Below are 24,594 nucleotides of genomic sequence, written 5' to 3' on the forward strand. Positions count from 1 at the left end.
TTGCACTGATGACACCTTTTTATTCCTTTTTTTTTTTTTCTTTTTTTTTGTGATTAACACAGGATTTGAGGAAAGAATCTTTTCTTTCTGAGCAGTAGGGAGTGTGATGGAAAATACCTTTTGAGTTTGGTGCTTCAGGGAGACTTGGTTTGCCCTGGCCAGAAGCAGAAAAGGAACTAAAGCAGGAAAAAACCTCCTTTATATTAAAAATATTCACAATTTTTTTTTGCCATCTATACAGTGTTGGCATTTTCATCCTGCAGGAGAGGTAAACCATTGAAATAACTATGAAAAAGTTGTTTGGAGAAAATATTATTCCGGGTTGTTTAGTGGGCCCAAAGCAATTCCTGCCTCCCAGGGCCACACAACACTCAGGGTGCTCATTACAGGAGCAAAGAGTTACAAAGAGTTTTTTAGTTCAAATTATTCTCTGAATTTTGAAAATATGAACTGGGGGATGTGTGCGTGTGTGTCATCTTTGATTGCAATAATAGTCCATGTGTCAAAATGACTTTTAAATTGTTTGTTCTGTAATTCCATGCTGCAAAACAGTGATAAAATGTAGTTTTACTACTTGCCCATGGTGTTTTTTCCAGCATTCAAAAATTGGGAAAGCATAAGCAAAGCTTTGCCTGAGGTTTTTTTAATTTTGGCTTGGTGTCAGTTGGGGGGAAAACCTTTAACTGAGTACAGACAATCCTAAAATAGCTGTGAAACTTCCTGGAGAGGAGGAGCTGCAATGCTCCTGCTGTTTGCACGTGGGTATTTGAAATGTATTGATCAACTTTTATTTCTTTTGAATAAACAGTTGTAAAAGCTAAAAATAGATTATTATTACCTCATGTACTCAAACACATTCCCCTTATCAGGCTTGTTTGGAGGAGTTGCTCACGTTTTGCTGTTGGAATTAGGGCCATGAATCCCTGCCCAGGGGAATTTAATCTGAGTTCTGGTTTTAAACATCCTCCCCCAAAGTCAACAGCATGGGCTGTGTTTTGATGATAGCAAAGGGGACCTTCATTAGACAGAAAAAAAATATTTAATTTGAGTACTGGATGGATTAAATACCTTGGCAGCTTTGTCAGCGTGGTTAATTGCAGAATTTTGAGCATTTACTTAAAAGCTTTGCAGGTCTGAAGCCTCACATCAGTTTGCAGTCTGGGAATATCAGATGAGCGGTGTGTTTGGGGGTTTTTTGGTGTGGATATGAAAAACCAATGTCCAGGCTGGCTGTGGTCAGTGGGATTCTTTAAAGTTTTAAGTTTTCCAGGTGCCAGCTGTGCTGGAGGCATCACCCAGCAGCTGCCACGCTCCTGCAAGTGGCACTTGTGTGGTGCCTGGAAAAGCTGGGAGCCCCAGGTAATTAGTGATGCACATATATTAAGGTGTAGGTGAGGAAATAAAAGCTAAATGTCCTCAGTTCTTCCCTGAGACCAAGACCAGCCTTAATTTTTGCTTTTAAGCATGTCTGGCGTCCTTTCACTTCATTAATGCAAATCTCTGAGCACTCGTCTTGCACCTCAAAACAATTTCATCAATCTCTGCTGGAAAGAATTTCAGCTCCCAACACCTCCAGCTCTGTTTATATATTTATAACTACAAAGGGATTCTTGTCAGTTTGTGTTACCTGTTGTTCTTATTTCTCAAATGGAATATCTGGCTGTAGAAAGAATATTTACCTTTTCCAGGGCTTACAGTGGTTGTGAACCTGAATCTCCCTCCTGGCTCTTTAAACAAAAGGCTGTATTTCCTCCTCTTATATCATTTTCACTTCAAAGCCAAGCTTTTAGATTACCAGGGAGATTTTTAAGGCTGTGATGATCAACAGCTTTTGGCTGGTGACACAGCTTGTTCCCTGGAATTCTGGCTGTTAATATATAAAGGCTTTTCGAAGTCATTAAACCTCCCAGCCACGTTGGGGTGGCTGGGCTGGGCCTGTCATTAGTCACAGCCCTGTTTGTAATCATGTACCAATAAAAATAGTCAGAAGTACCAAGTCCTTCACTCTTGGAGTACAGCCTCTCATATGTGATGGCAGGAGAAATGTGAATAATTTAGTGCTGTGGTAAGAACATGTCAAAATATGTGATTCAGTGCATTCTCTGAAAGTTACTTGTATATTTAAACAGTTATTGCTTTTACTCACAAGTTGTGTTGGATGGTTTTAACTTTTGGAAGCTGAATGAAGTGTTGGCTTTAAACTCAGCTGTAGTTTTTAGTTTGACTTCCATGGAATCTCCAGATGTGGATGCCCAGACATCTCATCCTGATGTTCAGCACCCGAGTGTGTGGCAGCTTCCAGGAGATGGGGGCTGAAAAAGGACGAGGAACAAGATCTAAAATCACAGCTCCAGCTTTGAAGTGGAGATTTAATTCATTTTGCCTTTTCTTGCCTTTCCTGTGCTGCGAGGAGCCTGAAAGATCAGCTTGTGTTAGGCTGGGTGTGCAGTTTGGTGTGGCTCCTTCTTAGTCAGGTCTAACTGAGCCACACACCCGTGCTGGCTGCTACCTTCCCTGGGCTGTCCCTTGTCTCCTGCCCATGCTGAGGTCCCGTGGCAGTGCCATGGGATGGGGACAGCTGCAGGGCCACCAGGCACACAGCTGGCTTTGGAGCTGGGCTCTGCCTGGTGCAGCAGATCCGTGTGGGTGAGAGCCTTGCTCTTTCATCTGGGGCTTGGTGGTTCTGTTTTGCTGCCATCCCACTCCTTTCCCAAGCTTGTCATCTTTTTATGCGGCGTGGCACTCGGCATGGGGCGGGGACTCCTTGGGCAAGCCAGGGATGCAGGAGATGGGTGAGATACTGAGCACAGCTGGGGCTGCTCGTGCCTGCTCCTGGTGCCCTGTGCTGCCAGCCTGTGATTCACCCTACTGCCATCCAGCTAGAGCAGTGCCAGCTTATCCCTGGGAAGAGCTGAAACCCTTCCCAGGGAGGGACGTGATCCTGCTCAGAGCAGGAGCGTTGTTGGAGTCTGTGAAGGAGGGCTCTGAGGTTATCCTTTCTTAGGTCACTGTGTGGAGAATAAATGAGAATAAAAGTTGGTACAGAAGATTTGGTTCCATATTGCAACTTTATAGGATGTTCAAGCCTTAAAAAGTCAAATTTGGGAAATTCTCTTTCAGAAGGTGGACACTGGGTGCTGTAGCAGAGCGTGGTTCAGTCCCAGGCACTGTGGGATATCCCCCTGCTCCAGGTGGAATTGTTCGATGAAAACACAAATTCTTGCCAGGAGCTCTGCAGAACTCTGCTGTGTTTGCTGGAGTTTGAGGATCATGGAATGCTTTGGGATGGAAGGGGCCTTAAAGCTCCTCTCATTCCCCTGTGCAAGGGCACCTTCCAGGTTGCTCCAAGCTCCATCCAGCCTGGCCTTGAACGCTTCCAGGGATGGGCAACCACAGCCTCTGGGTGGGGAATGGCAAATGGGACTAAAATACAGAAGGCAGAAGATCCTTCCTTACTCTCTGAATTCATTATAAACTGGACCTGCCTCCTGTGTGCTACATGGAATGTTGAAAAGGATCAAAGTCAAGTCATGCAACTGCCCAGGATTATACAACGGTCTGTCCCTCGGTGACCCAGGTGACTTTATGATCTGGTGATGGAAATGAATAAATGGTTTGTTCAAAGTGGATGGAAAACTTTCTGTGGCCACTGAGGATGTTTGCATTGTGTACTTGTCAGCCACACGAGTTTGAAATGCAGTTGACAGAATTCAGTGATACAGGGCAAGGCTTACAGTAAGAATACCTGGTGTTTAATCCTAATTTTGCCACTGGCATCTTGACCTTGAATTCAACGTGTGCTTTTTCACCTTCAGGCCCTTGAACAGAGTCTTCGGGAGGTTGTTCCTTGTTTTCCGTGATCACAGTGGGTGGGATTGCCAAGCTCTAAAGGAAAGGAGGGGGAAAGGCTTTTTTGGTGTTTAAAGTGGCTGTTAACCTAATAACCTGTGCAAATTAAAAGATGCAGAAGCAGTGGATTCAGGGCTGGAGTGGTTGTTGTGACTGGAGACATGAAAAGGTCCCGTGTAATTCGGTGACCCTCGGGTTAGAGCACGCACGGCCCCGACTCCGCCGGGGGATGTGCTCGGAGCAGGGCTGAAAAAAAATACCTTCTGCTTGTGTAAGCAGTGGGAAAACAAGCAGTCACTTTATACTCTGGAAGGCCCAGTAAGCCTCAGGAAATTCCTGCATTCTTGATTTTATTTTGTGGCAGAGGGCTGCGGGGTGTGTGTTTGAAAGATGAGCAAGGTTGCCTCGCTCGGGCCTAGCGCCGCGGCCTCGATAAGCCGGGGCTGAATGGCTCATTGTTCCCTGCGGGAGCCCGATCAGCTGTCACTGCTCCCCTCCCAAACACTGCCTTTATTTATAAAGAAAAGTGCTGATATCGCATTTCACACTGGAGGAGAAGTTGCTGGTTCTCTGTGCTGTTCAGTCAGAGAGCTGTGTGTGGAGTGTCCCACCTCGAGAGCCAAGAGCTTGAGCTGCCTTGTGATTTTCTAATTAAAATGATCGTGCTCTGATCTTCTTGTCCTTGAGAGCTGCTGGGTTTTTGGAAGTGGTCCTTTCTAGTCCTACTTTTGCTCCAGAAGATGGTTTTCCAACTGTGAATATCATGGTCAATGTCCAGTTTTGCTGGGTTGTTGCCCTCATAAAAATCCATCAATTGAAGCACCAAGGAGGGTGGGTGGTCCACCCTACCATCATGATCTGCCTGAATCTGGTATTTGCCATCCCTACCCCAGTCCTCTTCTCTAACAAGGTGTCTACTGCTCATCCATGCTAAGAAGGTTGCAGACTTCCAAAAAATTGCAGATGAGCAATCCCTAAATGCACAAATGAGAACATCAAAATTTTGCAGCAAAATTTGCTGCATTTGAATTCTTTACTCTCTTTCTTAATGTGCTTAGCAGAAGACACCAGCTCTGCTCAGGTGTTTTCTTTGTGGGATCCCTTTCAATGAGTCCTCAACTTACTAAAATTAATGTCTTTTGTCCACTAGCATCTGAAAAGGTCACAGAGTTGTTTTTGTGTTGGGAACATCCCTTTTGGTGATGAAAGGGTGGAGGAGAAAACCCAAAGGGAGGAAGAGCTTTCTAATGGTTCTTGTGTTGAAGGATGTTCCTTTTTGGGTGTCAGACCTGCAGGTGAGTGTCAGGTTAAGGATCAGGAGACCTGAGTGATTGCAGCAAGGAAACACCACCTCCCTGGCAGTTTTGGTGCTGTTATCATCTTCTTTGCTTTAAAAAATCTTAAAAGGCAAAGCCTCAGGTGGGATGGGGGTGTCTGGTTTGCATTTCTCTGGTTAAACCTGTCACTGGTGCAGAGCCCTGCAAATCCTTGGGAGGGTTTGTGGCTGGGGCTCGAGCTGAGTGTGTGCAGCACATGTTGAGCATCAGCAGCAAAGTTTTACATAAGTGCTGGCGGGTCTGATGTGTGTGAGCATCCCAGTGGCCCTCCCAGGCCCTGCCAGTCCTGAAACGCCAGCTGGGATGGCAAACAACAAAGGCAGCTCAAAAGCAAAGGGATCTCTGATGTTGGGGTAAATAAAAGCAGCGTGCAGATTTCACCTGCTGCGGCTTGTGCTTCCCTGCACATCAAGGCTCGGGTTCCTGGTGGATTTGTCTCTTCCTGGGGTGACCCCACACTCTTCCCACCTGAGCTGGGGCATCCCTGAGCCCGGGGAAGCAGCAGAGCTGGTTTTGGTTAAAGAAGTGCACAGGCAGCTCAGGTTGATGTATTTGCCTGTAGCTGTGTATCCTGATGAAGAAACACAGGTTTTCTGGTTTTTAAGATTCTCTCCTGGGGGGAAAAAAATAAACCTGACCAGCTTTGCCCTCACATTACAGTGTTGACTCCTCCTGTTCAACAACTTTGCTGGCTGTATTTCCTCCCTGCAGCAAAAGCCCTTGGGTACCACAGGCTTTGAGAAGTTTGGAATGACCAAATTCAGTGCTAGTCAAGGTTATCTTCAAGCTTGAAAAACCCACATTTGTGCAGATGATTTTTTTTTTCTTTTTTTTCCTTTTTGGCAAGCTTGACTGGGAGCTGTGTTTTCCTACATGTGGTTTGGGTTTTGGAGTCCCTAAAATAAAGATGCGGGATTTTGTTCACGGCAAATCCCAAATTCCTTAAAACTGTTCCCGCAGATGTGAGCACGATCTGAGGCAACTGATCCTGGGAGTGCATGGCAGGAATGAAACCATGGAGGTCCAGATGTTTTTTTTTTCTTCCTGGGCAAAGGGACAAACTCACGGAGGAGCCAAGCTGCTCTCTGTGATTGTCTGTATTTCAGGAATCAGTGGTGAAGTCGTTGATTTCTAAAAAAATTGGGTTTGGGAAACGCTCCCTCCTCGCCTTCCCTTGCAGTGATGGCGTTGTGGGCGCCTGCAGTCGCAGTCTGGAGGTGTGAGGGAAGCTGTGAAACCTGAAATTTTATTGCTGGTTCTGGGTTCAGCCTGGAACAAATCTTGGAAAAGCTTTGGAGGGAGCAGCGCTCGCAGTCAGGCCATGGCAAATCTCTCCAGTTTCACTGCTCAAAGACCTTTAGATGAAAGGGCATATTTTATTGATTTCATGTTGAGTTTATTGCCTGTGTAAAAGCCAAATAGCCTTTGCTGGCTGCATCACTGAATATTTCTGCATTTTTAGGCTGCGACTGACACACTTCTGCTGTGTTTTCTTGCCCTGTTTGACTGTGAGTGAGTCATTTTACTATTCTGTCCCTCAAATTCAGGATTAGTGGGATAAGGAGAACACGTGGCTGATGGGAGCAGCTTTCATGTTTGTAAAATGCTTGAAAACGGTTTGTAAAATACTGTGCTAACATAGAGACATTCATAATAATTATGCAGTGATTATTATGAATGTGCATTAATAATTAATTATAATATTAACACCTATATCTGTGTGCTTTATGGGGTCCTTAGATGGAAATATGTTACTTGCAGATATTGTAAAAGGAAAAGGAGCCTTCCTGGAGATGATTCCCTAATGGGAAGTGCTCTGGTGTTGACTCTCCAGGGGGGTTTCTTCATCTCTTTCATGGCTTGGTTTATAATGAGCTGCACAGCTGGAGACTCAGGAACAAACTGAATAATCTGAATTTGGTGCCTTTGGGGAGTGCCCCAGAATGTGCAATGTCTTGTTTCTGCATCAGGAGTAGTTTGCAGAGGAATTTGATAGAAATTCCCTGAAGTGGTTTGCTGAGCTGACGTGGGGGATTGTAGCATTCAGTCCTTTTTCCAGACTGAGATTCAGTACATTTTTAGGCAGTGACCACTCGTTCCCCATGCCAAAAATGCACTTGACACTTGTAACTGATGCACTTTTCAGCAACAAAGCTTTGCTGTGCACCAGCCTGCAGGGTTTTTGGATGGATTTCCTGCGATTGCTGTGTCCAAGTTGCACCCCCAGTCATTTTCTGCCTGCACATAATCACCACAAGGGAGCCTGGCTGACCCCAATGAGGGAACATATTTTTTAATGATGTTTGCTGGAGAGTTGTGATGGTGTTTTCTGTGATGGGACTGTGTTTAATCTGCAGTGCTTTTATTTGTTGCAGAGATCCGTGCCCAGTTGGTAGAGCAGCTGAAATGCCTTGACCAGCAGTGTGAGCTCCGGGTCCAGTTACTGCAGGACCTGCAGGATTTCTTCCGCAAGAAGGCAGAGATTGAGATGGATTACTCCAGGAATTTGGAGAAGTTGGCTGAGAGATTCCTGGCTAAAACTAGGAGCACCAAAGACCAGCAATTCAAGTAGAGTATTTGCCTTTTGTTTCTGCCTTTTTTTTTTTTCCTGCTGTAGATCTGATTGCAAGGACAGGAATGGAAAATAGAGTTCTTTGAGTAAATGTAGGCAGCAGCACTGCTCTGAATGCTTCCCAGAGCCCAGGGAGGTTTATTGTTCTTTATTTATTTATTTATTTTTTATTTATTTTTCCCCCCCTTTTGTGGATCTGATTGCAAGGATAGGAATGGAAAAGAGAGTTCTTTGAGTGAATGTAGGCACCAGCACTGCTCTGAAATCCAGAGCCAAACATTCCCCAAGTTTGTGTTGGACACAGAAGCCATTCCTTGCTTCTGGGTGCTCATTCATGTCAGTAATTCCTGGTAGGTTGTGTGTTGTTAATAGGGAATGGGATGTAAGAACTGGAATGTGCAAAGAAGGAGTCATTTTTTTGGGAAAGGTGGGCAAAGCTGTGTGCCAGATTTGATGGACAAAGCCATCAAATGCCAGCCAAATGGCTAAGAGTTGATCAGGTGGCCACATTTGTATTGAATCTCAGGATGGTTTGAGTTGGATGGGACCTTAAATCTCATCCAGGACATTTTCCACCATCCCAGGTTGCTCCAAACCCAGCCTTGGACCCTTCCAGGGATGAGGCAGCCACAGCTTCCCAGGGCCACCTGTGCCAGTTCTTCACAGGAAATAATTTATTCCCAATTTCCCTTCTAAACCTGACCTCTGTCAGTCTGAAGCCATTTCTCTTGTCCTGTCCCTTCAGTTCCTTCTCCTTCTTTCATCAGCTCCTTCAGGTGCTGGAAGGGCACAGTGAGGTCACCCCAAAACTTATTGTCTCCAGCCTCTGCAAACCCAGATCTCTCAGGTTCTGCAAACCCAGATCTCTCAGGTTCTGCAAACCCAGATCTCTCAGCCTCTCCTGCAGGAGAATTTCCCACATGGGTTTTGAGCTGGAGGTGGCTGGGTCTGGCCTGAAAGGGTGCCCTACACTGCTCAGTTTGAAGCTTCACTGGAGCATCTTAAAATGATTTACAGGGGTAGGTGTGTGTTATCCTCACCTGATGTCTCTGAAGAAGGGGAACAGATTGATTTAGCCAGGGTGACGCAGGAGGTGATGGCAGTTGGATAAAGCCCAGGTTTTACTTGCTTTCAACTGCTCTGCCACGGCTGTTAGACCTCACTGTGCCTCTTCTCTGTTAATGTTTTTTTTTTATCAATTAGGCTATTAAAGGGAATAGTCATACACATTATTTGGTGTATAGATTATATAAATTCTTCAGCATCTGATGATAGCCCACGTCTTGTAACTGTGGTTGCTACAGGAGCTTGTTTGTCCCAGGTTTGGTACCTGAGGTGTAAATCAGAACATCCATCTCACAGGTGGCTCTTGGGTCTGGGGGTGACTTCTAGCCCCCAAAAAAGACTCTGCTCCCCTGCACTCAGACCCTAGGACCTCCAACCCCAGCCTTCAGTTCTCTTCTTTTGTGTAATTTTTGTCCTGGAGGCATTTGCCTATTCAGATCATCAGTCAACAATATGAAAACCATGGCAAATCTTGAGTGATTGCTTTTGAGGGAGAATATGGAAAAAAAAAAAAAAGAAAAGACAATGCTATTTTAAGGCCACATTTTAATTCAAGATAATCTTTGGAAGCAGGATCCTGAGTAGCAATTGTCAGCTGGAGAGCTGAATGTCCAGGATATCCCAGCATGAAATTCAGATGCCTTTCTGGCAGCCTTTGCCTTGAAGTAGAAGATGAAGAATAAGTCTGGCAACCTTCAGGCTGAGCACTTGTAAACAACAGATGTTCATAACTGGAATCTTTTGGAAGAGAAGGGCAGGGAGCAGCATGGATGTCCATGCTTGTAATTCTCAAAATTTGCAGTTAACACTGAGCTGTGTCAGGGAAAATCAAATGGGGGTTTGAATGAGCAGCTTGCAGAGAAGTTCAGCTTTAATTTTCCTAAAAGTAAAATGATTTCTGTAAAGCAGAGTTGATACAGATTGTGAGGGAGGAATTGACAAAAGCATTTGGGTCACGTGGGCTTCACTTACATTATTATTATTAGTAATAATAAACATTGTCATTTTTTTGTGGCACTTTTTGCTGAAACAGAGTCCTGCACATTTTATTCTGAGGCTGTCAAATAACCCCATTTGGAAGCTTTTTGTAAGCATTAAACATTCCTTGATTCAATGACCTGTGTGACTGCAGAGAGACAGGGATACATGACCAGCAGAAATGGATGGAAAACCTCAGGGAGGATTTTTGTGCTGTTTTTCATCATCACTGATGCCAGTCTCACACCACATTGCTGTGATTGTGGCCTCTCTTGCCAGAGCACACTGCAGAGGACAAAATTCAGAGAGGGTTGCAGAAGTATTTAGAGGAACAATTAAATCTCTGCTCTCACACTTGGCCTGGCTCCAGCTCTGAGGGTTTGCAGAGTTGGCTGTCCTGGGATGCACCAGCTTTGGAAAAGCCTGTAGGACACATCAGGGAAAATCTGAGTATTTTGGGGAGATCAGGAGGTGGAACAGGAGACTTCGGGTGTTATTTTAAACACTTCATTCACAGCAATTATGGTCAGGGAGTTTTCTGTTGCCGTGGCCAGTGGGACATCCCTTGGACCCTTCATCAGGACAGGACAGGAGTGATGGGTTCAAATGAGAGGGGAATTCAGGTGAGATGTTGGGAAGGAATTCCTCCCTGTGAGAGTGGGCAGGCCTGGCACAGGGTGCCCAGAGCAGCTGTGGCTGCCCCATGCCTGGAAGTGTCCAAGGCCAGGCTGGACAGGGCCTTTCTCTTCAGTAATATTTTCATTCTCATCTAATTCATTCCTTCACTTTGTGCTCCTTATGGAAACACAGGGTTCCTATTCCTGGTTTGTGGGTGTGGTTTTAGGTTATTTTTAAAATTTATTATTTGTTTTGTTATTGGTTATTTTTTATTAGAATCTGTTGTGTAAGATGACTTCTCTCCTATTTCCTTGCAATGCCCAACTCAGTGTCTCTGGCATCTGTCTCTGCCCTGCTTGCCTTGAAGCAGATCAATCTTGGATTGCCTGCGAGTCCCTTGTATGAATGAGAAATTTAATTAAGATACTTGAGACTCAATCTTCCCTTATGATCTTTTTGAGACCCAACTGAAACCTTTGAAGTGGAAGCTGTACAGGACCTGATCGAGATAACACCCGAGAAACCACAGGGCTTTATCGTTTGTGGTTCCCAAAAATCCGTGCACAGCTTCCTTTTCCTGCTCCCAGCCATTCCCCATGGCTGTGATCTGCTGTAATTTGGGCTAACCTAAATAAACTCTCCCCACCATCTTTACACCAGAAGAAACAGTGCTTGAAATAAACCTGGATCTTGGCATCTTCTTCCTCTTCCTCCTCCTCCTGCTCGTGGGGGAGGTTTGAATCAAAAAGTTGTCAGTGTGAAGGCACCAGCACTGTGGAGAAGTTCATATTCACATCCTAAAAGTTTTTGGGTTGATCTCATCAGTTTTTCCTCTCTAGGGTGAAGGGGGACTCTGTCACTGTGCAGAATGTGTGGGGATGGAGCTGGGGATGGTTACACCACCAGCCCCCAGTGATATTTCCCTTCCCTTTTCCCTCCTCTGTGGTGACATGGAACTGGGAGCAGAGTGCCTTTGCCAGCTCCTTTGAGGGTTGAAATGGTTAATGGGAATCCCAGTTTGCTCCCTGCCATCTGCTGTGGTGAGGATGAGGAGGTTCTGTTGTGAGCAGTTGTAGAACTCCTGCTCCCTCTTGGGAAAACTGCACCCCACTCCAGGAGAAGCTGCAGCTCCAGAGGTGCTTTAAAAGTTAATGTGTGTGAAGTTTTAAACGATGCTTGGGAGGTTTGAAGCAACTCTTTCCTTTTCTGTCTTTTTTCTGCCTTGAAAATCAGCTTTTTGCTGACAGCAAATAATTAAGGAGAGCTTTTGCCTCCCTTCCTTGGCATGGAAACGCTGGATCTGTACAAAAGCAAGGCACTGAAGAAGTTATTAAAACAGCAACAACAGCAAGAAATTAAAGGAATTTAAAATGACAATCTGCCTGTGCGTGGCTTGAGCATCCTGAAGGTGACAATCCCAGCTGTGCAGTGGGAGCTGTGGGGTTTGGGGTGACTTTTCCTGCCTTTCATGTGTAACCACACGGAGCGTGTCAACACCCGTGTGGCGCCAGCAAACCCCAGTGCTCTCCCTCCCCAGCCTTCCCCAGGCTCCTGCTATTCCTGCTATTCGCTGCCTTGGAATAGCCAGGGCTGCTGTGGCTGGGACAGCTGGGCTTTAATTCCTCTCGGGTTTCCTGTGTCCAAGATGACCTGAGAGTCCCTTTTTCCCAGCCCAATGGTCAAAGAAAGAGTCGGGATTCTTTGGCTCTGGTTCACAAGGTTGTTTATTGTTGATTATCTGAAATATTTTTTCTCAGACCCGCAGGGGTCTGATCTGCAGGTCTGTCAAGGGCACGCTGCCCACCCCTGGGCTGGTGTCTGCATTTTATACTATGAACTACGTGTGCTTTATTTATCATTGTTTTCCAATACCTATCACCTGTGTTAGACTGTCTACTTCTATTCTAAACCAATCCAAATGTGCCACCATCACCCAGAAGATGGAGGCAAGGAAGAAGAATAGGACAACACCCAGATCCCTCCATCTTGCCTCTTAGATCCCATATAATAAAATCCCCCAAATTCCATTTTTCACCCAGTGATTAATTCACTATTACTCTACTTAAACTTCTGTGACTTGTGATTCTTCATACAAGGTTGGTCATTTGCTCCACGGGTTAAGATGGAATTCCCAAGTGTCTTTGGCTTCCTGCCAGGACTCCCCAGCCCCCTGCCAGGGGCACCCAGAGGGGTGTCCTGGGTTCTGACAAATTCCCAGTTTTAACTCTCCTTTCCCTGGGGAATCAGGGCTCTCCTGCTGCTCCCTGCTCCTTCCCGTGGGTTCTGGCAGCCAGAACTGTCACTGTTAGGTGGGGTGTGACATACACGTGATCAGGGTCCAAGGAGAAAAAAGTTTTTATTCTGTGTGTTTTCCAGCTTATATACTCTTAACAAAAGTGTGATTTTAAGTCATTTACTACATGACAATAATTTATTGTATTTATTGGTGCAAAGCAATTAGTGTTAATATAATTGGCAAAAGTTTTAGAGAAATTTAATAAGGTATGTATGCACATTTACTTATGCACATAGTTTAGCTTACAAAAATTTTCATGTATCTTTTCTAATCTGTTTTGATGCTGATGGCCTTGTCTTTTTCTTTGCTATGGATACACTTGAAAATCATCAATTGTTATTTCTTCTATTAACTCAGCTTTGCTTGCCAACTAGCTGTCAAGCTCCTCTATACAGAGCTCCTGGTGCTCATGGGGCTCTGAGGGGATTTTGAGAGAGGATTTTGGTCAGCTGGTGGAGAGTCTGGGCATTTTTTCTTGCTACATTTGGTTCCCAAACTCTTCATGGTAGCTGGGTAATTCTCACTTGTGGCTCTGCCAGCTTTGGAGGGCAGAGATGGAGTCAGTGGGTGAAGCAGTCCGGATCACAAGCTGCAGTCAGTCCTGAGCTTTCCAATTTTTTAAATGTTTTTCTTTGAAAAAAAAAAAAATCAAGATCAGCTGTTCTGAAACTCTTTATCTAAAATTATCCATATTGCACAAATCCAACTGCTGGTGTCACGAGAAGGGTAATGAAACTCTGCCCTGGGTCAGTTTTCCCATTTTCCCAATGTTTCTTGCAGCAGAGATTGCTGTCCTTTCAAGTGCAGACTATTCCTTTTTCAGTGGGAATTAAACTGCATTTCTTTCAGGAGGAAAGAAATCTGATAAGAGTCTTGTACAGTAATCAGGGCTTTGCACCGCAGGTTTTACTCTTTTCTAGATAAATATTGTGCTGTGAATGAATGGTGTACAGAGCTGCAGAGAAGGAAATGCTGTCATTGAGGTTCCACCTGGATCTGCTGCTGGAGCACCCCCAGCTTTCATCTGGGGTGAAATGCTGCCCTGAGAGACAACTTAATAATTCCAATAAATGAAATGCTGACCCAAATAAACCAAGGCTCCTCTCCTCTCCCCTGCTGCCCTTTGCACTGCTCATTTGCTGAAAGAAGGTGGGGAAAGTTCAAAGATGAGAAAATGAAGCAACTTTTAGGAGTGCTGCTGTCTGTGGCTGGGGACAGATAGAGAAGCCTTCACATAATGAGCTTTGCACAGGAGACACAGCATTTTGTTCCCTATGCAGATGCTGTTTGGCACACTGAGTGCTTGAAATCTTTTTTATTGTGGTTAAGACCCAAATGCTTGAGACAGGGCTGTGAAACCTCCTGTCAGACACTGGAGCCATCGCCCTCCCTCCCTCAGGCTCTGATTTATGCACAAAATCCTGCATTCAGAGGGAAAAAATGAAGCCTGCACTTGGCACATTGCAGCTTGCATTTGCAGGATCTGTTTGTTGGGGGATAAAAGCTCATGGCAATGTAAGGAAATAGAACTGAGCGTGTATTTTCTGTATCCTTCTCAGCATCCCACCCACCCCACAGCTCCAGAGTCGTGGTAGAATCCTGTCCAGTTGTTCCTGTTTTGTGTCCTTGCAGGAAGGATCAGAACGTGCTGTCACCAGTGAACTGCTGGAACCTGCTGCTCAACCAGGTGAAGAGGGAGAGCAGGGACCACACCACCCTCAGCGACATTTATCTCAACAACATCATCCCACGCTTTGTCCAGGTCAGCGAGGACTCAGGACGCCTCTTCAAGAAGGTAACTGTGTGTTCCAGCATGGAATTTCACTGTGGTTCTTCTATATATTTTTCTTTTTTTTAATTTGGTATGTATATATATATACATATATATATATATATATGAAAAATACCACTCCACCTATTACTTGTGGAGTAATATATATATATATAAAAAATATATATTTGACATATATATATATTTTATATATATATTACAAATAATATTTTAAATATATATGTATATATAAAATACCACTCCACCTATTACTTTTGGAGTAATATATATATATATATATAAAATATATATATATGTCAAATATATATTTTTTATATATATATATATATATATATATATATATATATATATATATATATATATATATATATATATATATATATATATATATATATATATATATATATATATATATATATATATATATATATATATATATATATATATATATATATATATATATATATATATATATATATATATATATATATATATATATATATATATATATGAAAAATACCACTCCACCTATTACTTGTGGAGTAATACATGTATAAAATATATAATATATATATATAATATTATATGTATTATATATTTTTAAATATATATAATATGTTATATATATGTGTGTGTGTATATACACATATATATACACACACATACACACACACACACAGATATATATATATATGCATACATAAATATATATATATATATAAATACCACTCCAGCTATTACTTGTGGTGAATCCATTTATTGAGGTTTTTTTTCCTCTTTGTGCTTGACTTGACTTGGATTTTTTCAGGCATTTTCCCCAGTGCAGCCAGTTGAGATTTGTTGGTCTAAAGTGAGTTTTTTCTCTTCTTATCCTGCTCCACAGTTTTGAATGGATGTTGAAAATGTAATTAAATAAGCAGAAAGTTCTTCAAGTCTGAGCATTAGTCAAGAACAACTCTTTAAAGACAGAATTGTATCTGCCATGGAGGAATTGCTGTTAAAAGAAAAATTAGGGAGAATTCATACTGTGCTAGACGATAAAAGGATGGATTGTCTTTATCTGGGAAAAGGAGAAAACGCAGCTGGGGTCTCTTGTTTGCCTTGTCCCCTTGATTTCCACCTGGGCAGGAAGGTGGGACAGTGTGGGAGGGTTTTCCTGTTAGGAATCTGGTTTTGCAGTTAAAGAAACATGATCTGGAGGCTTTGGAAGTGCTGGTCAGGGTGATGCCTGGTCCCTGCAGAGATGGCTGCAACATCTGCTGCTTCACGTGCTGGAAGTCTTTAAAATAAAAAATTTAAAATAAAATAAATTACTTTGAAAAGCCAATTATTCTTCTTCCCCCTCTCCCACCCTCTGCAACCTGTCCTGAGCATGTGGAGTTATTTCTGTTCTTGCAAGGCCTGGAGAAGGGTGGGATTGTTCAGATATTTCTTATTTTCTCTCTGTTGCTTTAGGTGTAAAAAGAACCCTATAAAAAGCAGCTTGTTTAGGCTGTTGGGAAATGAACAATGCTCAATATTGTGAAGTTTCATGTCAAGATGCACTTGAAGGAGCAGCAGTTGTTGTGTGTTACCTGGAGAGCAGGTTCCCTGTTCCAGCAGGGCTTTGTGTTTTTTCTATGATTTCTCTGGGAGTGACGTCTAGAGCCCAGAACCTGAAAAATAAAAAATCTAAAACCTGAGGCATCAGCAGAACAAAATCTGTTCTGTTCCCTCTCTCCTGCCTGTTTCTTGAGTTTTTAATGGAGAATGAGAAATACGTTCCACTTTCACATTCTGTTTCTCTTTGACTTCTTCTTTTCCCTAAGTCATTGTCTGAGCAGAGGAGCAATCTTCTCCTTTTCAAGTTATGTCACACTGAGGCCTCTTTGACCTTTTAAAACTTTCTGGTAATTACATTATGGTTGATTAGATACTTACATGGGATTATTGAATGGCAGTTACTCTTCAATTCCTCTAATCCCTCCAAAGGAGGAGTAATCTCCCTGTTGAATTTCAACGAGGGCTGTGCTGGAGCAAGGTGGCCTGGAAAATGCCTTGGCAAAGCATTACTTGGAAATTGATATTGTCCCAGTTTGGCTGGAAATGGCAACTTTATCTTCAGCCCCTTATAAAGCGGGGCAAACCCATGTTTATACTTCATTTTGGGCAGCAGGACTAGAATAAAAACAAATAAATAACCAATTAGCAGCAAAATGCCCTCTCTGGTTTGTTTCTCACAGGCCAAGGGCAAACTCCACATTAATTTGTGCAAACAAAAGGCACTTGTTGTTAAATCCCCAACTACTTCTTTGGCTGTTTGCCAGGAATACCAGCTTGGCTGAAGGCCAGATCAGGTGTTTGATTACAACTCCGCTTGTGCTGGGTGGTTAAAACCAAAAATTGCATCCTCTGTTATCTGGTAGCAGCTGATAAATAGAGAAATTTGGCTGACATGGACCTATTTGTGCTTTTTCACTGGAGTCTCTTCCCTTCCTGAGCTGCAAGAAGCAGCTTGAATTGGTACAAAAGGTACTGCAGGCTAGAAAACAGATGAGGTGTGTGATTAAAATATTGCAAAGCAGCTTTGCAGTCCATGGGTTTAAAGAAATGTTACCCATTTATAACCCCCACTTAGTGACATTGTAAAATATCCCCAAAGCAGCACAGAGGATGGCAGAGTATCTCTGAACTTTAAGCAAAGAAAAAAGGGACTTTTTCCACCTTTTTTACCTTTTCCTGGGTTAAAAACAGGGACAAGCTGCTGGCAGAGCCAGGCTGCCTTGCTGTGGGTGTTGATGGGGAATCTACAAATGGAAATTTGGGAACTGCTCAGGTTGCAAATAATTCCATGGAATGTGGAGAGGAGGGTGATATAGATCCTCATCTGCTGAGGGATGGATGGATGGATGGATGGATGGATGGATGGATGGGAGCCTGCCAGCCACTTCAAAGCTATCTATGCTGATAAGAGCAGCTGTGCTTTTTGCCAGAGCCAGCCCTGCGTGCTGCTGGATGAACACGGTGTGTCAGCCCCTTGTCCCCTGCCTCTGGGCTTTGTTTACTTCCCTGAGTCCCTTTTCCTGCAGGGCCTTGCCATGTCTGAGCTGCGTGCCCCAAATGTGGGTTTCGATTGGAAGCTCTCAGCTGAGGTGAAGGAATTTTGGAGCACTGTGCTTTTCCATGCCCTTGTTTTGGTTTCTCACTTTTAGGTGTTGGTGGGAGATGCTGCTGCTCAGGGTCTGGCTGCTCTGACAGTCCTGAAGATGAATCCTGGTGCTGTCAGTGGGACTCTGGGATTTCTCTGCCCCCAGGGGTGGTGTCAGTGCGATTCTGTGGAAGATAAATGGTGAAATAACCACATTTCCAGCAAATAAAACTGTGGGTTGTCCTAGTGACAAATAGTTCCACCTTGGGGAGGAGGTGATGTTTTCTTGTTTGGGCAGGGTTAATGATTTAGGGCTGGCTCTGGTACAGGGCTGCAGTTCCCAGCCCTGATGCCACCAGCGTTGCTATTCTGGTCACCTCTCCCTCTCCTGGAAAATCATCCTGCTTTGATGTCTGCTCCTTTTCATTCCTTCATCTCCCTTTGATTCCTCCTGCTCGTCCTCCTTCAGCACAGCCCATTTATTTATTTATTTCTACATATCTATATCTGTGTATGTTTTTATATTTATATATCTGGGATTTTTCCCACCCAAAATACTCTTCTGTTTGAGCTGATTCCTGCTTTGATTTCACCTTTTCCCTCTATCCCTATTGCCCTCTCTGTTTTTATATTTATATATGTATTTTTTTCCACACAAAATATTCTTCTACTTGTGCTGATTCCTGCTTTGATTTCCCTTTTTCCCTCTATCCCCCTGTCACCCTCTCTATTTAATGTGACCCTTCATTTCTCTGCATGGAACAACATTCCTGTTCCTTGCATGGTTATCAGGTTTTCTTGCCTCCAGATGTATCTTTTGAGTGGGATCCCTTGGGATTATTTATACATGTATAGACCTTTGAGCAGCAGCCTCTTTAATTTGGTCTCTTTAATCACTCTTTCTGTGTTGTCTCTTTGAAATTTTCCTAGAAACAGCCTGATAATCTTGTTCAAATTTAAGGGGGAAAAAAAAAGAAAATTACTTTTTTTAAAAGAATGGACTGTGGAAGCCTCACTTTGAGCCGTGTCTGAACAAACTGATTCTTTTCAGTCTGACAGATTTTTACATATGGCTGTTGTGAAGTGATGGGTAAATGTTAATGGGCAGAAAAGCAGATTTATTCTGTGGGCAGAGGGGCCTCAGGACAGGCTGTGCCTCTGAGCTGAGCCAGGTACCAGCTCAGCATCTGCCTGCCCTGCTGGGTTTAAAACACATTTTCTGCTCTGCTTTTAGCTGGGAGGTTCCTTGGGCTGCTGGAGCAGGGACCTTTCCCTGCCATATCCACTTAATTGAGGATATTTATGGGGAGAAAACCCTGGCTGGAATCAAGAAAACCAATCTGAGGATTTGAAATTCTCCTGTTTAGAACTTTGATGGTGGGAAAACCCCCCAGTTTATCTCCTGGTACACTGCAGGGTGTTTGATGTGAAATAAAAAATCCACAATGAGTTGGTTAAAAGCCTTGCAGTAATCAAGGAAAAGGAATTATTAATTCACTGAAGGGGTCTGGCATGACCTACTTTACAGCTGCACTGTGCCTCTTGCTGCTCTGGTACCAGAAAATGACAAATTTTAAAGCACCCCACACATGGAAAAGCCACCACATGACACGAGTGTAATGGTTAAAAAGCTGGGCATTTGTACAAATATGTTTCCATCACGGTGTAAATTTGTAAATGTGCAAATGCCATGGGTGAAGCTGTCACTGAGGTGCAGAGTTGGTGCCTCTGTGCTACATCCCTGCTCCCCTCCTGGCATCCTTACCCTCACTCAAACAACATGGGAATATTTCATGTTTATTCTCCACTTGGGCATATTTAATTGTTACTTTTAAAAAGATGCAGAGACCCGATATTGTTCCAGAGTGGTTCCAGAATCAGCAGATTTGGACTCCAGCTCCAGCTGTCACTCTCTGACATAATTTGAGGCAGCAAATTAGATAAAAATCTCTTATCTTGGTGTGTTACACATTCACCCTCCCGTGGCTTGAGCTGTTGTTGGGTTTATGGGGAACACACCTGAGGAAATGTTGATTTTGAAGCCATCCCATCTTTCTGTCAGGCTTGGCAGGACCTTGCTGGGGCTGGAGATCAGGGCAGAGAATGCTGACAGCATTCCTGGGCTCTCCTCTTTATTATCCCCCCAAATATTTGGAAGCTGAAGTCGTTAATGTCGGGTGGAATGCGGAACAGCCCCGCAGTAGATCCCAAAAACATCTTGATTAAATTAGAGGGGAGGTGGAGGGGAGGAGGGCTGGAACAAAGAGGCTGTTGAGGAGCTGGCACAGCCCGTGCTGGGAATTTATGTTCCAGCCAGGGGTGGCAGAACCTCCAGCCCTGCACATGGTGCAGATACACCCTGGAGTAACAAAGGAGTGTGTGTGTGCTCACAGCAGCCTCCTGGGCTGGGGAAAACCTGCATCCCCAGCCTGGCCTTCCTGCCACATCCTGCTGGGCTTCCCTGGGTGCTGCTGGTGCTCTCCTGGTGTGCAGGGAGGGGAAGGGGTGCTCATCACCTCCCTGGTGTGCAGGGAAGGGGTGCTCATCACCTCCCTGGTTTGAGAGGAAAGAAATCATCATCCTCCTCCTCCTCCTCCTCATCCAGAGGAGGCAACGAGGCTGGTGATGGGTTTGGAACACAAACCGTGAGAGGAACCCCTGAGGGAGCTGGGGGTGCTCACCTGGAGAAAAGGAGACTCAGGGGTGCCCTCCTCACCCTGCACAGCTCCTGAAAGGTGCCTGTGCTCAGCTGGGCTGGGCTCTTTCTGCAGGAACTGACAGAGCCAGAGCACACAGCCTGCAGCTGTGCCAATGAAATACAGGCTGGATGTTAGGAAGAAGTTTTTTACAGAAAGAGTGATAAAGTGTGGGAAATGAATTTGTAGAGAATTAGGCATTTACAGCATGGAGTGGCAAAAGCTGATAGGCCAAGAAACACTTATAATGTATTGTAATTAAGAAATAGTTAATCTCTGATTGTGATGGTGTGAATTATAACACCTGTATTGTCTCACCCTTCACATGAGACTGAAAATGGAATAAAAGTTTTTAAAACCCCTCTCAGTTGCCCCATCTCTGAGTCAGGAAAGAGCATAATCCAACAATAAAGTTCTGGCATGGCTGCCCGGGGAGGTGGTGCAGTCACCATCCCTGGTGTGTTTAACAAAGCCTGGATGTGGCACTGGGGGCCAGGGTTCAGTTGAGGTGTTGGGGCTGGTTGGACTCGATGATCTTTGAGGTCTCTGTGACCTCTCCCTGCCCAGCCCAGGTGAGCAGCTGCCCCGCTCTGCATCCTCAGGTGTGCAGGGAGCTCCGTGCCGTGTCCCAAGGATGCTCCTCCAGGCAGAACATCTCCCAGATCTACAGAGAAGGGTTTAGCCTGGTCAGATGAGAAGGACTCACAGTTTGTGGGGACACCCCCGCCCCACACACACCCACTCATTAGGGGAGCCAATTAATTAAGGTTTTGTTGCCCAAGCCCTTCCTCATGTTAAGGGAGGCATAGATAGACTTGGTTGCAGGTACAGCCAGGAGTAGATCACAGTAAAGCTGATCAGAATATCTATTATTTATTGCCTTGTTTACAAAATGAATTGTTCTGCCTTTGCAAAACACACAGAATAATAGAGAAAATACAGAACAATACAGAATTGGCTGCTGCAATAGCCATTGATACCAAGACATTCACAACTGCCAGCACTTTGTTGTCTTTCCTTGGCATGGATTTTATTCATAATTCCGTGGCACATTCTGGCATGATGCTGGAATCTCTCATGCTTGGATGGCAGTGGGGTCAGCAGCCTTTAATCTGCACTTGGACTTCTGTGGGAATTCAGGGAAATTCTCTTTGTGCACCTCCACCTCCCTCCACGGCACTCAAGCAACAACTTTTTCCTGACATCCAATCCATTTTCCTCTGACTTTCCTAAGCAAGCCCTTCTGCTTCCTCCAATATATTTTCATTTATCAGGGTCAGCCAGCTCAGCTTTTTTTCTCCTATACATTTTTTTTTTTTTTTTTGTGGAATCAGTGCAGGGAACAGTTTTACATTAACAGTGCTCATTGCACAGCCCTTGTTCTGATGTCCCCTGTGATCTGTCTTACCTTCACCCTAATAGAAGGGTTTTTTCCAGCCCAGCAATCCAGCAGCTCCTTTCTTGAGAGCTCATTTGGAAGCACAGAGAATTTTGTGTTTTGACAATGTGGCATCATCTTTACCCCTTCAACCCCAGCCAGCATTAAAACATTCATTTTAATCTGTCATATAATTGACGCTTCAGCAATTTGTGCAGCAAATGAGCAATTTTTCAGTGCAAGAAATGAACAAAATGGGCTGGAAAGAGCAGGGATGAGAGGCAGATGATGGGGCCAGGCCAGGCAGTTGCAGCATCACTGGGGTTGTGTGTGGAAAGCTCCTTCTGTGTGAAAAGTTCAGTGCTCAGGGCATTCCAGGTAGTCCCTTCCATTAATCACCTCCACGAGGAGGAAAAGGCTGTGTCTTGGTTTGGAAAGACAGATGTGTGCTAAGGAAGGCAGGAGCCTCCCCTGAAATGGGAAATGTAAACCTTCTCCCTCTGAATTGTTATAAATTTGAAATTAAGGGCTCTCAGGCAAAAATATGGGAGCAAGAATAACAGTTATTTGTTAGGGGAAAAAAAATAAACAATGCAGTAAATTAAAACAACACTGCCAGAGTCAGAACACACCTGACACCCTGTGGGTCAGGGTGCTGGCAGCAGTTCCATTGGAATTGTGGCTGCAGCCCTCCTGCAGTGCCAGGGGTGGTTCTGCTGGAGCAGGGATCCTGTAGAAGGGTGGAGTCTTCCTCTGAAGATCCAGTGGAAGAGGCAGCTGCTGTTCCTCTGGGAAATCCAGTGGAGAAGCCGTGCTGGTGTTCCAGAATCTCAGATTCTATCCAGGTAGGAATGCTTGGCTCCTCCCCTGGGCTCACATCTCCCAGTGGATGCTGTAGTTCTTATCAGCCATGCAGGGACATTCCACAGCCTGTTATCAGCAGATGTCCCCCGCTGAGAGAGGAGTGGGTGTGGAAGAGATAAAGAAAACTGCCTAATTAACAGAAGACAGCTGCCATACAGATGGCAAAGAGAACACAATTCACTTGGCAATCCAAGACAGGCAGCCAGAGCATCCCAGATCACCTCAGGGCAGCTTCAGCTCCTGCTGCTTCCAGAGGTGAAATCCTCTGGGTTTGTTCCTCAAACTCCCCTGGAGGTTGGGAATCACCAGCTCTGTGATTTTCTCTAAATTAGAGCAGTATCTGAACAAACTGATTCTTTTCAGTCTGACAGATTTTTACATATGGCTATTGTGAAGTGATGGGCAAATGTTAATGGGCAGAAAAGCAGATTTATTCTGTGGGCAGAGGGGCCTCAGGACAGGCTGTGCCTCTGAGCTGAGCCAGGTACCAGCTCAGCATCTGCCTGCCCTGCTGGGTTTAAAACACGTTTTCTGCTCTGCTTTTAGCTGGGAGGTTCCCTGGGCTGCTGGAGCAGGGACCTTTCCCTGCCATATCCACTTAATTGAGGATATTTGTGGGGAGAAAACCCTGTTTGGAATCAGGAAAGTCTCTCTAAATTAGAGACTCCTCAGGAAAAGCTTTTCTTTGTCAGTGTTTGTGTCTGATGCTCTTTTTTCCTGTAGCACCTGGGCAGCAGGGTGAGGAATATGTGATTGGAACATGTGGAAAATCCAAAGGATTGGGCATTGGATACCTGTGAATCCCAACAGAGCAATGCCAGGCTGGTCTGAACCACAACACCCCAAAATAATTTTTAAAAGTCTCTAATAAAGCAATTTTTTTAATCTCAGAAGCTCCAAGCACTGCTGAACTGGACAGTGTGGGGCAAAGAATAATTTAAATTTCAATCAGATAATCTTTCTCTTCTGGCTTTCCAATTTCTCAGTGTTGTTGGGTTTTTTCCTCATGGCTTAGCACTATCTCGACTTCCTGGGCAGAAATGTTGGTTTAAGCCTGGGTTTGGCTGCACTGCCTCTTTATCTGTTTCTTTTCCTGAATGTTGTAGGCATAAATAATCTTGAGTTTATCAAATTTGCTTGCCCCAGTAGATATGGAACACTTGTAACACGAGGCTTCGAGCATGCAAATGCTGCCGTGAATGAATAAAATCTATAAACTGAATTAAGTTATTCCTGTTACGTGGTGGTTTCCTTGTCCTGCTTTTCTTCAGCTTTCACACCAAGCTGTCCTGCATCCACAGTCTTGCTTGATCCTGTGAAAATGGGAAAATTCTGTATTTTCAGACTTGAAAATTGAAAATCTCATGTTCTCTGGAAATTTCCATCTATGTTCCATCGAGCTTTCTTTTTCTTTTTTTCTTTTTTTTTTCTTTTTCCTTTTTTCTTTTATTTTCCTTTTTTTTTTCCTTTTTTCCTTTTTTTCCCCCTTTTTTTTTTCTTTTTTTTTTTCTCCCTGACTGTGCCCACCTGAGATTTCAGTTTATTAACACCCCTGCTTCAGCATAACACTGAGTGCCCCTGGGCTGGGCACTGATTGGATTTACCAGTGGTGCTTAATTGTGCCTAAATCATTTGTGGATGCCCCTTGCTCACTTCCTCTGCAGCATCTTCCTCAATTAACTTTCATTTCTCTCTTCTGTTGCAGAGCAAGGAAGTGGGACTGCAGCTCCAGGAGGACTTGATGAAGGTTTTGAATGAACTCTACACGGTAAATCAAACTGATTTCTTGGCATCTCCTCAGGCAGAAGGGAGAAGTGTTTGACTTCTGCCTGAGAAAAGGCTGCAATCCCTGCTCTGAAGCTCCATAAATCCCATTTTTTTCCCCTCTGTCCCCGTGTGGTTTCAGCTCTCTAAGTGTTGTCTCACCTTCACACACTTTGCTGCAGTGATGAGAGCCAGAAATAGGAGAATTATTTCCAAATATGCCAAAAATCGTGGTCTTTGTGTGGTGTGAGCCTTCAG

At 44.2% G+C, this 24,594-nt stretch overlaps 1 protein-coding gene across 4 annotated transcripts in view; it reads left to right on the forward strand.

The window, feature by feature from the left end:
• Positions 1-24,594, forward strand: part of SRGAP2 (SLIT-ROBO Rho GTPase activating protein 2) — a 99,771-nt gene that overhangs the window by 24,254 nt on the left and 50,923 nt on the right. For all 4 annotated transcript variants that reach the window (XM_041422596.1, XM_041422597.1, XM_041422598.1 and 1 more), the window contains exons 3-5: positions 7,562-7,754; positions 14,348-14,510; positions 24,278-24,340. In XM_041422596.1, coding sequence (XP_041278530.1) covers positions 7,562-7,754; positions 14,348-14,510; positions 24,278-24,340 — 419 coding nt within the window. The remainder of the gene's footprint in view (positions 1-7,561; positions 7,755-14,347; positions 14,511-24,277; positions 24,341-24,594) is intronic.

The sequence above is a fragment of the Onychostruthus taczanowskii genome, unplaced genomic scaffold, assembly GCF_017590055.1.
Source record: "Onychostruthus taczanowskii isolate IOZ18803 unplaced genomic scaffold, ASM1759005v1 scaffold74, whole genome shotgun sequence".
Lineage (NCBI taxonomy): Eukaryota > Metazoa > Chordata > Aves > Passeriformes > Passeridae > Onychostruthus > Onychostruthus taczanowskii.